The 13,241-nt window shown below is 39.4% G+C and overlaps 1 protein-coding gene and 1 pseudogene across 2 annotated transcripts in view; both read left to right on the top strand.

The window, feature by feature from the left end:
* The window catches only part of COPS4 (COP9 signalosome subunit 4), a 43,395-nt gene that overhangs the window by 7,245 nt on the left and 22,909 nt on the right, over nt 1–13,241 (top strand). For both annotated transcript variants that reach the window (XM_037529251.1, XM_037529252.1), the window contains exon 2: nt 12,557–12,636. In XM_037529251.1, the coding sequence (XP_037385148.1) occupies nt 12,557–12,636 (80 nt within the window). The remainder of the gene's footprint in view (nt 1–12,556; nt 12,637–13,241) is intronic.
* On the top strand, nt 2,648–3,444 carry LOC119260276 (max-interacting protein 1-like; annotated as a pseudogene).

Consider the following 13,241-nt stretch of genomic DNA (forward strand, 5'->3'; position numbering starts at 1 on the left):
TATTAATAGAGTCTCGCTTCCTTTTTGATGGACATTAAAATTGTTGCTAATGTAGGGCTATTATGAGTAAAATTGCAATGAAAATATTTGTACACATCTTTTTATTGACCTCTACATTCTTTTTTCTTGGATACATAACCGAAAGTAGAATATTTGGTTTACAGAAAAGACATGTTTAGTTTTGCCAACAGTTTTCAGAGTGGATGGATCAGTTTACACTACTTTCAGCAATGGATGAGAATTTCAGTTTCCCTACATCTTCAACAGTACTCAGGTTTATTAGTGTTTTTAACATTACTCAATCTAGTGGAAGTATTCTGACATTTATCTGTGCTTAAAATTTGCGTTTACCTAATGAGTATTGAGTTTGAGTAACTTTTTATATGCTTATTAGCCATTTGGATATTAGCTCTAGGGAAGTGCTTATATAAGCATTTTGTCTGTTTTTTTTTTTGGGGGGGGTGGGGTTGTCATTAATTTATGGGCCTTTTAAATATGTTCTGATTAGGGTTTCCTTGCCCAATACATATATTGCAAATATCTTTAGTTTGTGGTTTTCATTTTTTTTTAAACTTATTGTTTTATTTTAAGACATCATTTTTTTCTTCTGTAATAATCTTAAAAGATATCCAGCCATTTGGTCAGATTTATTTATCTGTAGCAAATGAAGCATTAAATGACAGTTTTTAATTCAGTTCTTAATATTGTATTTATTATTCTTGATATTGTTTAGCTTTCTTCTGGAGAGTAAAAAAGCTAAAACATAAACCTTTATAATATACATTTACAGGTCCTGCAGCATAATTTTAATAAAAAAGACTTACTGAAAATTGGACAATATATTTGATGTGAGTACAGAGATATCAAAAGAGGTTATAAAGTGGTCAGTCTTATAAATCAAGAATTATGATCTTTGATCCATTGCTCAATCCATTTCAATATCTGTTTAATTTAATATCCTCTAGATCTTTTTTTTTTTTTTTTTGGGGCATAGAACTGGGGTATAGGCCAGAAGTACAGGAGGTGAGAGGATTCACCAGAGACAGACTGGGGAACAGAATAGGTAGATTTACTGAAATACACTGCTAAGGGGACCAGCGGGCAAGACAGGAGAGGTCTACACCACATGTGGGTTTAGCGCCCTGACTGGCAAGGAACTCAGGCCATGTGGTGATAACGCTGAGGTTCAACCCCTAGGCCACCAGGGAGGCCCTAGAACTTCTGGTTTATTGCTGGGCAACTGATGCACTAGCTTATAATGTCATTTCTGTCTCTGACTTATTTCACTTAGTATAATACTTTCACAGTCCATCCAGGTTGTCATAAATTGCAAAGATTTCCTTTTTTTTTTTTTTAAAGATTTATTTATTTATGCATACAAGAGCTGGGGTGCAGGCCGGAGATGTGGGAAGTGAGGGAATTCACCAGAGACAGAGTAGGAAGCAGAGCAGAACAGGCAGATCTATTAAAATACACCTCTGAGGGGAGCAGCGGGCGAGACAGGAGAGGTCTGCTGCTCCATGTGGGTCACCTCCCTGGCCGGGATCAAGCTCATGCTGCAGTGGCTGCGGATGGCTTCATAGTTCTTCCTCTTAACCCCTTGCACCTCCAGGGAGGGCCCAAAGATTTCCTTTTTTATGACTGAATAATTTCTCTCTCTCTCTCTCTCTTTTTCTCTCTCTCTCTCTCTCTGTGTGTGTGTGTATGTCTCTCTCTCTCTCTCTGTGTATCAAGGATCTTACTGCATGTATTTTCTTCTAGGGGTTTTATAGCTTATGGTCTTCTGTTCAAGTCTTCAATCCATTTTTAGTTGATTTTTGTGTGTGATGTAAGATAGTGGTTTAGGCTCATTCTTTTGCATGTGGTTGGCCAGTTTTTTTTAGTATATGTGCTGCCGAAGCGAGCACTGTGGTTGGCCAGTTTTCCGTTTATTGAAGAAATTGTTCTTTTCACTGTTGTATATTGTTAGCACCTTGCCATAAGTTAATTGACCATATATGTGTGAGTTTATGTCTATACTTAGCCCACTAATCTGTGTTGTGTCTCTTTTTATGACAAATTACTATTTGATTACTGTAACTTTATGATACAGCTTGAAATCAGGATGTGTGATGCCTCCAGTTTTATTTTTCCTTCTCAAGACCTCTAATTTGGGGTCTTTTGTGGTTCCATATAAATTTTAGGAATTTTTTTCCTATTTCTGTGAAAAATGCCGTTGAAATTTTGGTAGGGATTTCATTGAATCTGTAGATTGCTTAGGTATTGTAGACATTTTAACAATATTCTTCTGATCTCTGAGCATAGAAGCATAGAATATCTTTTCTTTTTTTTAGAATATCTTTTCATTTATTTGTATTTTCAGTTTTTTTCATTCATCACATAGTTGTCAGTTGCAGATATTTCATTTCCTTGATTTTTTTTTTTTTAGTTCAATGTATTTTAATATCAAACAGGAATAGCACAGGATAGGTAATATTAGAAGCATGCACTTGTGGTGCTGAGCTAAGTGGGGACTGGTCAGACCACCTGCCACACCTGTCCTAGGGCCATATTAGACTATACTTGCTTGCAGTGTCTTTGGTTCTCCATGGAAGGTAGCACCAAGAGGCCATGGTTGTCACTGGAGGTGCCTGTGGAGCAGGTGCCCATGGCGTGGGTGTAGATGGTCAATATGCAGGGTCTGCTAGAGACTGCTCAGTTTTTGGAGCGTTGGAACTGAGACTGAACATGGCTACACCTTGACCTTTCCCTCCATGCTGAATCTGTGGCTGCAGCCTTCAAAGCCCCCATGTAGGTTGAGCCTGACACAGAAACACAGCAGTGGAGGCAGCAACAGGTCTGCATATACCTCTGAGGGGAGTGCAGTGCACTGGGAAAGGGTCGAGGAGCTTATCCTGTACCTGTGTTTAGAATGCTTACAAGTTCTGATTCCACTAGGACTAGACTGCACCTGGCACACAACACTTGGCTTGGCAACAAAGCCAAAGCACCTATCAAAAAACTTGAGGAAGCTGTAAGGAAGTGCCAGCACCAGTTAGAGAACTTGGAAGGGGAACAAAAAATTTTAAAGCAGTGACTAGAACAACTTCAAAGTCCCCAGCAGATGGAATGAATAGGAATGGACAGCGTTCAATCAACTATTTCTTCAGGACATTCTGATTCAGGACCAAGGAAGATTGAAGTAGATGTTGAAGGCAGAGTTCTCCCATGGAAAAGTGGGCGGTACCACCAGCCTCAGGACTTGGATGACCAGCAGCCTGCAGAATATTGGAAATGAGGAGGGTTAATCTAGTGCCAGTGTCAAACTTTGGCTCACTTCCTAGGACCCAGCATGACATAGCAGTGCAGGGCAAAATATTCACTGGGCCAAGCAAGCTTTTAAACTGAGTTCATGATGTAGTCTCCTCTTTAAAACTAAACAGAACTATACTTGAACAAAAGAGTCAGAAGACCTCTATTTTTTTTTTTTAATAGAGGCATGTTTTATTTATTTATTTGTTTTTGTTTATGCATGCACTGGGTACAGTCAGAAGCGCGGGAGGGTGAGAGAATTCACCAGAGCCAGAGCAGGGAGCAGAGCAGGCAGAAGGACTGAAGTACACTGCTGAGGGGAGCAGCGGGCGGCAGGAGATGTCTGCGCGCCATGTGGGACCCTCCTCTGGTGGCCGGGGAGCAGCCGGGGATCGAACCGGCGCCACAGAGGCTGCAGGCAGCTTTGCAACCCAGCGCTCAACCGCTGTGCCATCGGGGAGGCCCGGAAGACCTCTATTTAAAAGCAAATACTTTTGTATAAATTCTCAGCAATCAGAAAAAGACAAACTCATGCCATTTGTGGCACATGGATGGAACTGGAGAGGATTATGCTAGCCAAAATAAGTCAGAAGGAAAAATATAAATACCAGAATTGTCTCACTTATATATGGCGTATAGAGAAACCAAACAAGAAACCAAACAAGAGAAAATCAAAACTAGTGAGCTGATCATAGAACTTTGCATACAGCAAAGGAGGTTGAGGGAGGGGGTGAAGGCAGGGTAGGGTTGAACACACAGGAATATGCTGATGTTTCATAGGTGATGGTGGCAGAACTATGGGGACTATGGCAATGTAAGAAAAAAAATTCCTTAATTAAAAAAATTAAAAAAAAGTAAATACTTTGCAAAAAGTGGGGCAAGCCTTCCCAGCAGAACAAATTTTCATAATATTCATATTTGAAAATCATAATTTCCAATGGCAAAAAAAACTTTTGTGAAATTTTCTTGATTTAGTTGATTTGAAAGGGGGGGGAGGCCTCCCTGGTGGTGCAATGGGTTAAGAACAGCACTATGAAGCTCTCCGCAGCCCTTGCAGCACGAGTTTGATCCCCACTTCCAGCCACATAGTGCAGCAGACTTCTCTTGACTTGCTCCCGTTGCTTCCCTTAGCAGTGTATTTCAGTCAATCTGCCTGTTCTGCTCCCCACTCTGTGTCTGGTGATTCCTCTCACCTCCCGCACCTCTGACCTGTACCCCAGTTCTTGTATGAATGAATAAATCTTAAAAAAAAAAAAAAAAGAGAGAGAGAGGACATTGTATATTCCATCCTCTTTTTCTTTCCTAGTTTGCTCATACTACATGGAGTAGACACTTCTAAGGATAGGATTATGAACCCTTCATGAACTTTATGGTTCTCAAAACAAAACAAAACCTGTCGTAACTACAAGACAGGATGATCAGGCTTTAATTTTGGATCTCTAAAGAGCTATTTAACTCTCCCTGGGACAGCTTAACATGAAGCTTGTGCATGATCCGTTCTTTTTTTAAAGCTCATTTCATGCTTTACAAAAAGGAGAGTCTACCACGAAGCCTTTTGAAAGGAATCATCCTGCAGCCCAGCTTTCTGCTGGATTACGTGCTAAGCAAGCTAACCTTACCCTGCATTGCTAGCACTAGGGCACCAAACCACTAGCTCAACAGTCAGCCGCCCTTAGACAACCATGAGTTCAGATGGAACTCATAGATGGAAAAAGGTTGGGAAAAAGCTCCACATGTCTTTGTCTGTATGAGCCAGAAGAGTTTTGCATGAAGATTAGCAGGCCAAGGTCTGAACATGGCAGCATTTTCATTTCAGATTTTGATAACTGTATGTGCTGAAAACCAAAATGACATGGGTTTTTTCCCCTAAGATTTATTTATTCATGCATACAAGAACTGGGGTACAGGCCAGATGTGCGGGAGGTTGAGGGGATTCACCAGAGACAAAGTGGGGAACAGAACAGGCAGACTGACCAAAATATACTGCTGAGGGGAGCAGTGGGTGAGACAGGAGAGGTCTGCTGTGCCATGTGGGTATCTCCCTGGCCGACCTTATCAAACCCGTGCTGCAGAGGCTGCAGACAGCTTCACAGTGCTGCGCTCAACTGCCTGCGCCATGAGGGAGGCCAAAATGACAATTTTTGAAGCTAATCAATGGAAATTTTTATCATGAGAAAAGACATGGGGGGGGGAATCTCTCTTGATGCAGCAGTTGATAATCATAAAACATCTCACACCTCACTCTTAAAAAATGAGTGAGGTTTGTGCTAGTAGAAAAAAGGTCAGTGCTGTTTTTGTTTTTTGAATCATTACCTTTTTTTTTCCCCAAATGTTATTTATGGGATTTTTTTTTTTTTTTTAAATTTATACAAGCACTGGGTACAGTCAGAAATGCAGGAGGGTGAGAGGATTCACCAGAGGCAGAGCGGAGAGCGGAGCAGAGCAGGCAGACTGACGAAGTACACTGCTGAGGGGAGCAACGGGTGGCAGGAGAGGTCTGTGCGCCATGTGGGACCCTTGCCCGGTAGCCGGGGATTGAACCGGCGTTGCAGAAGCTGCGGGCAGCTTCACAGCCCAGCACTCAACCGCTGTGCTACCAGGGAGGCCCTGAATCATTACCTTTTACCAGTTTTAACCATCTGATATTTTATAGTAGACATTATCATAGTTTGCATAGTTAAGTTCAGCACTTGTCTCATTTTAATGTAAAGATTTGCTTCTGTTTTTCTACAGTCTCTCTCCTTCACAATCCTACCATGAAGGTGCAATTGTTAATCTTATCAGTATTTTCAGAAATGTTATTTTCTTTTAAGTGAAATTTTTAGTCTGCACTTGGATATTGTGTGCTCCTTTTCTTTCTTCTGGCCCTCTCCCTTGCCCCAGTACACCTTGGACTCCTTACTCCTGGCTGTTTGGACTTTTTATACTTCAAATAATTAAATATCCTTAATTACTTAAAAAACCCCTTTATGATTTTCAGACTTATTGCTGATTTTAATGAGTTCATTTCAGTTCTGCAGTTTTGTTTAGATAGAGGTGGGCAAGAAAAAGAAAGACAACTATATTTAGCAGTTCCTAAGAAAACCACGTACTTGCATGAAGGAAAACTCAGAAAAGTGTAGTTAATGAGTGGAATATACCATATGATAAAAATGCTACAGACACTGTATAGTTGTTGTCAATAAGAAATATCCTTGGTAAGGGCCTCCCTGGTGGTGCAAGGGATTAAGCCGTAACCTATGGAGCTGTCTGCTGCCACTGTAGCACAAGTTCGATCCCTGGCCAGGGAGCTACCCACATGGTACAGCAGACCTCTCCTGACTCACCCACTGCTCCCCTCAGCAGTGTATTTCAGTAGATCTGCCTGTTCTGTTACCCACTCTGTCTCTGGTGAATCCTCTCACCACCCCCGCCCCTACACCTCTGGCCTGTACCCCAGCTCTTGTAAGCATAAATAAATAAATCTTTAAAAAAAAAAAATCCTTGTTTAAAAAGATGCCGATTCTGATATTGTCTGGAAGTAACTAACAGGTTTCTTTATATCATTATAAAGTAGAACTGCTGAAACTTGTTCACTGAAGCATTTTGACTTGTATTATTGCTTTATGTCCCTGCATTTATATTAAAAATTCAGATTAAAATTGAAAACTGCCAGTACATGATTTTTATCCTCTATTTTTCCATTTGTAATCATATTATAGTTAGGTACTTTTGACTCCTTGGGGCGGGGGGAAATCTAATGTTCAAAACTACCAATAACAGGAGGAAGAGATTTAAATAAATTATTTTCTCGAGAATGAAATGTTTACCATAATAGTGGATTCTTAAGCCCGTACTCCACATATGTGGAATGCTAGTTGGATGTCTTTTGGGGTAATTATTACTCGTTTGACATGGATAATACACAGGTTATCTTCAAAAAGGCTAACCAGATAGGCCTCATCTGTGTCCTGGAAAGCATCAGTGGCTGTGCTCTGGAAGCTCAGATCTGTTTTGAAGTACTGCTCAAGTTTTCATACCACACATTGAGAGGGAAGTTTGTCAGTATACTTCTTATAGCATCTAATTTCAGTGTGCCATAGTACTGGAGTATGTACTGGCTAGGTTTCTTTACCGAAGACACACTCTTATGAGTGACTTTTGTAGCTAGTTGTTTCCTGAGTGCTTTACCGCTAGTGAATTTGTGGGCAGCCCACTTTGTGGGAGTATAGAGAGACCTCCTTACTTACCTTCCTCCTTCTGCTGGACCTGAGGGTTAAGGGGGTACAGTATCAGAGAGTGCCTGGCATTAGAGAGTGGGGCGGTATGACAGTTGGTGTGACCACAATTAAAAGCTTACCTCCTTGATTCAGTTTTTTCCTAGGTATCTTATTCTTTTTGATAGAATTGTAAATGGATGTTCTTAATTTCCCTTTCTGATAGTTTATTACTAGTATATTAAAACTTAGCAGATTTTTGTATATTGATTTTGTGTTCCGCAATTTTACTGAATTTGTTGGGGTTTTTTTTTTTTTTGTAACTTTTGTTTTATTGTAATTGTAATACCTGATTTTTTTTTTTTAAGGAAATGCATTTTTTTTTTTAAAGAATCATTTATTTACACAAGAACTGGGGTATAGTTGGAAAGCAAGAGGATTCACCAGAGAAAAAGTGGGGAACAGAACAGGCAGACTGACTGAAACACACTAAGGGGAGCAGCGGGTGAAACAGGAGAGGTCTGCCTTGCCATGTGGGTATCTCCAAGGCCAGCCAGGATTGAACCCGTGCTGCAGAGGCTGTGGACAGCTTCACAGTGCTGCGGTCAACTGCCTGTGCCACCAGGGAGGCCCTGATATATTTTTTAAAAAAATGCTCCCAGCTATCTTATAGTATCTTCAAAGACTAAGGTTATTTAAACATTTTGGTATCATTCACAATCTCATAGCAGCTTGAGTCTAGGTGCTCAATTAACATTTTGGGATGATTTTGGGTGACAATATTAAATGGCTAAGTCCCTGAGTTAAAGTAATTTTATAGGGGCCTCCCTGGTTTGCACAAGGGGTTAAGTGTCAGCACGATGAAGCAATCCGCAGCTACTGCAGAATGAGTTCGATCCCCAGCCAGGAAGGTGACCCACATGGTGCGGCAGACCTCTCCTGTCTCTCCCACTGCTACTCTCAGCAGTGTATTTCAGTCAGTCTGCCTGTTCTGCTCCCCACTCTGTTTCTGGCCTACACCGCAGCTCTTGTATGCCTAAATAAATAAATCTTTTTTAAAAAGTAAATTGATAAGTCATTCTATATAGTGATTATGAAAAAGTAAGTTCCTCTTCTTAGATAATAGAATTTATATATTAGAGAAGGAACAAAGCAGCAACTAGCATAAATTCTACACCTTTTTTAAATTAAGATAACACTGGTTTATAGCATCCCTATAAACTATATTATCAGTACCACTGAAAGTGCCATTCCAGCATACAGTTGAGTCCCTTTACCCATTTTACCTCTTATCCCTCTTCCTGTCTGGTAAATATCAGTCTATTGTCAGAATCTAAGAGTTTGTTTTGTTCCTTTGCTTTATTTCTTTGTTTTCCACATATGACTGAAATCTTACAGATTTTGTCTTTTGTCTATCTGATTTATTTTACTTAGCACAATCTCATCAGCATCCATCCATGTTGTTGCAAATGGCAAGATACCATTTTTTTTAAATGGCTGAGTAGTAATCCATTGTGTATAGTCATGTGTTGCTTAACAGCTTTTGGCCAGTGGTGGGCTGCATATAGGATGATGGTCTCAATAGGCTGTACTGTACAGTCTAGGTGCGTAGTAGGTTATACCATCTAGGTTTTTGTATTCACCCTCTATGACATTTACACAATGAAGAAATTGGCAATGAAACATTTCTCAGAACATATCCCTTTGTTAAGTGACATATGACTGTGTGTGTGTACCACATCTTCTTTATACATTCTTCCATCGGTGGGTAGTTAGGTTGTTTCCATATCTTGACTATTGTGAATAATGCTGCAGTGAACATCAGGGTGCATATGTCTTCTTTTCTTTTTTGTGGTTTATTTATTTTATACAAGCACTGGGTACAGTCAGAAGCGCAGGAGGGTGAGAGAATTCACCAGAGCCAGAGCGGGGAAAAGAACAGGCAGATTAACGAAATACACTGCTGAGGGGAACAGCGGGCGAGACAGGAGAGGTCTGTCGCGCCATGTGGGACCCTCGCTGGCAGCCGGGGATCGAACCGCCGCTGCAGAGGCTGCGGGCAGCTTCCAGCCCAGCGCTCAACCGCTGCGCCACCAGGGGAGGCCCCATATGTCTTCTTAAATTAGTGTTTTGATATTCTTCAGATAAATATCCAGCAGTTGAGTAGCTAGATCATATAATTTTTCTATTCTTACTTTTTTGAGACCTCTCCATTCTTTTTCCCATAGTAGTCTGCACCAATTTACAGTCCCACCAGCAGTATACAGGGTTTCCTTTTCTCCATACCCTTACTAACACTTGTTTCTTGTCTTTTTGAGAATAGTCATTTGAACTGGTGTGAGGGGATATGTCATTATGGATTTGATTTTTATTTCCCTGAGGATTTGTGATGTGGAGTAACTTTTCATGTATCTGTTAGCCATCTGTATGTCTTCTTTAGTATAATGTCTATTTAGAGTCTGCCCACTTTTTAATACAGCTGTTTGTTTTGTTGTTGAAATAGGTGTGTGATATATATAATAGATATGTATGTTTTTAATCTCTTGTTAGAGAAATGATTTGCAAATATCTTTCCCACTTAGTAAGCTGCTTTTCATTTTGGTTTCTTTGGCCATACAAAAGCTTTCTAGGGCCTCCCCCGTGGCGCAGCGGTTAAGCGCTGGGTTGAGAAGCTGCCCGCAGCCTCTGCAGCGCCGGTTCGATCCCCGATCCCCGGCTGCTCCCCGGCCACGGGAGGAGGGTCCCACATGGCGCGCAGACCTCTCCTGCCGCCCGCTGCTCCCCTCAGCAGTGTACTTCGGTCCTTCTGCCTGCTCTGCTCCCTGCTCTGGCTCTGGTGAATTCTCTCACCCTCCCGTGCTTCTGACTGTACCCAGTGCTTGTATGTATAAGTAAATAAATAAATCAAAAAAATAAAATAAAAAATAAATTGAAAAATGTTTAAAAAAAAAAAAAAAAACAAAAGCTTTCTAGTTTGTTGATGACCCAGTTGTTTATTGTTTTTGCGCAACCCACTTTCTTAATCTATAAAGTCAGGAGTTTGAGTAGGCAATTTCTAATGCCCTGGCAAGTTATAGAATTTGGTTAATATGAAAGTTTTATTACTTTTTAGATTTTTTTTTTGGTGTGCTTGCAGTATGTATTGATAAGTTAGGAAATTCTGTGTTAAACACTTGTTAATCAGCACATTTCTATAAGTGAGAAATCTTCAAATATAATGTTATTAGTGTAATCTTTAGAGAGGTAAACTAAAAGAGCTTAGCCATGAGCCTTGATTTAATTGAATATGAAAAATGAGTCAATCAAAAAAAGCAGTAAGAATCTTTAAATGTATCACAAGTGTGTCCAGGACAGTAAAGTAAATGTATAAATATAGATATGGAAAATATTGTACACATATATAAAGAGAATGAGATAGACATTCAATGTAAATGAATTTTCAGGTAACTGAATTTTATCCCTCAAATGTAGCATTTTTCTTTCCACATTCAACCTCACCTTCCCAGCTCATAGCCACTACGGTTTTTAAAATAACAATTTTTATTTTCAAACTTAAAGTTTTCTTGTCATTTTAGAATAGTTTATCTTTTCTTCTGGAGTTTGCTTTTACTGACTTTTTTCTCAGTATACCTGCTTTCTTTCTTTTTTTTTTAAAAGATTTATTTATTTATTTATACAAGAACTGGGGTACAGGCCAGATTCGTGGGAGGGTGAGAGGACTCACCAGAGACAGAGAGGGGAACAGAACAGGCAGACTGAAGAAATACACTGCTGAGGAGAGCAGCGAGTGCGACAGGAGAGGTCTGCCGCACCATGTGGGAAAATGATTTGCATTTTCCCGCCGGCTGGCTGGGATCGAACCCGTGCTGGCTGGGATCGAACCCGTGCTGCAGAGGCTGCAGACAGCTTCACAGAGCTGTGCTCAACCACCTGTGCCACCAGGGGAGGCCCTCAGTATACCTGCTTTTTAACAGTTTGATTCACTGCAACTTTGAGAGATCATATAACTGAATTTGTGAGAATATTATACAAATCGAGAATCCTAAGTGCTGAAGGGTAGCTTGAGGGTGCGCCCTACAAAATACAAGTCATAAATCTGAATGGAGTTTGGGGCCTATTTGTGTATTTTTATTTCTTGGCTATACTCTGGATGATGTTCTGAATAATTGCAATATATTAGGCTTGTAAAATGCATTATCTAATATTTTCAATAAATATTCTAATTAAGGCAAACAAGAAATAAAGAATAATATAATACTTAATCTACCCACCATTTAGTTTAAGAATTAAATTGTTAACAATGCAGTTGAGTAGTTCAGTGCTTATGAATGTGCTCTTCTAGGCATTTTACATACACACGCACATATATATATATATATATATATATATGTATGTATGTATGTATGTATTTAGCAGTCAACAAAACAAAACTCCTTATCCTGGTGGAGTTTACAGTCTAGGAGGGACCATCCTATTGTCTTATAATTGTCATTACTCCTGTTCTGAGCATTTCCTGTTTTGTTTTTTTTCCCCCAGTGATGAATTGAATGATATGTGGTCATGAATGTAGGCATTTAGAACTAAATACAAGTAAAGAATGAAGAGGCACTGACTGGCGGCATCAAGGATGTTCTCTCAGCGCATTTGTCTTGGTGGGCTTTGTGCACATGAAGCCGTTCAGCTGCTCATATTTGCTTTCAGTGCCTAGTCAGGGTTAGCCTATTGTTGGTGGCCTTTGGTCCATTAGGTTCACAAGAGGAAAACGTCACCTCAAATGATGTTCTTCTGTGTCTGTGTAATACATAATTGGAGGAAATAAAAGTTTTTTTTTTTGTGATGGGCTTGAAAGATTGTGATACACTATAAGGAAACTAGAAGTGGTATTTTAGAATTACAGATTTAGTGTTTCTTGTTACTAAAAAACACAAATCTGTGATGTCCTATAAAGAAAACCACAAACTAGAATACTGTGAAAGAAACCAGAGTAAATAGAAATGAATAAACATCAAAGTTAGCATTAAAATACACATAGTGTCCTCTGAACATGATTTTTATTTGATATTATTTAGGTATCGTCAGATCCTGGAAAAAGCCATTCAGTTATCTGGGGCAGAACAACTAGAAGCCTTGAAAGCTTTTGTGGAAGCAAGTAAGTGGAATGAAAACTCCATGTTTGCTTAGTATTACTATGTTGGCAACTTAAATCTTGCTCTAGCCTTGTTTTATAACAAATTATTGATATAATCTGCATTGATATGAAATTAATTGTGCATTGAGTTTTTTTAGAATTTAAACTTTACAACCTGAATATTTTTCAATGAATTGAAATTATTTACATTCCTAAATAAGTTTTTGTTTAGTTATTGATGCAGTAACTAATAAAAGACAACAAAGCACAATAATAGAATATTCCGGATTCAAATCTAGTCTGCTATTTTATTACTAGCTGTGTGATCTTGGTAAGTTGCTTAGCCCCTTTGTGCCTCCTTTCTTTGTCTATAAAATGGGGCTATGATACAAACTTTGTAGAATTACTGGGATAGTAAATGAGTTAATGCTTATAAGTGTTAGCTATTATTAATGTTAGCTATTATTAATGTTAAAAACATTACTTTTGAATGGAATCTGGAAATAGACTTTTTCAAGCCACTCTCCCCATCTTCTTGATTTCGGCGTATCCATTTATTTTGAAAATTACTCAGAATTCAGGCTGGAATTTATAATGAGTTAATAGTATTAATGATACTTGATAGT

This window comes from Talpa occidentalis, unplaced genomic scaffold (genome assembly GCF_014898055.3).
Source record: "Talpa occidentalis isolate TD23 unplaced genomic scaffold, MPIMG_talOcc4v2.1 talOcc4.6, whole genome shotgun sequence".
Taxonomy (NCBI): Eukaryota; Metazoa; Chordata; class Mammalia; order Eulipotyphla; family Talpidae; genus Talpa; species Talpa occidentalis.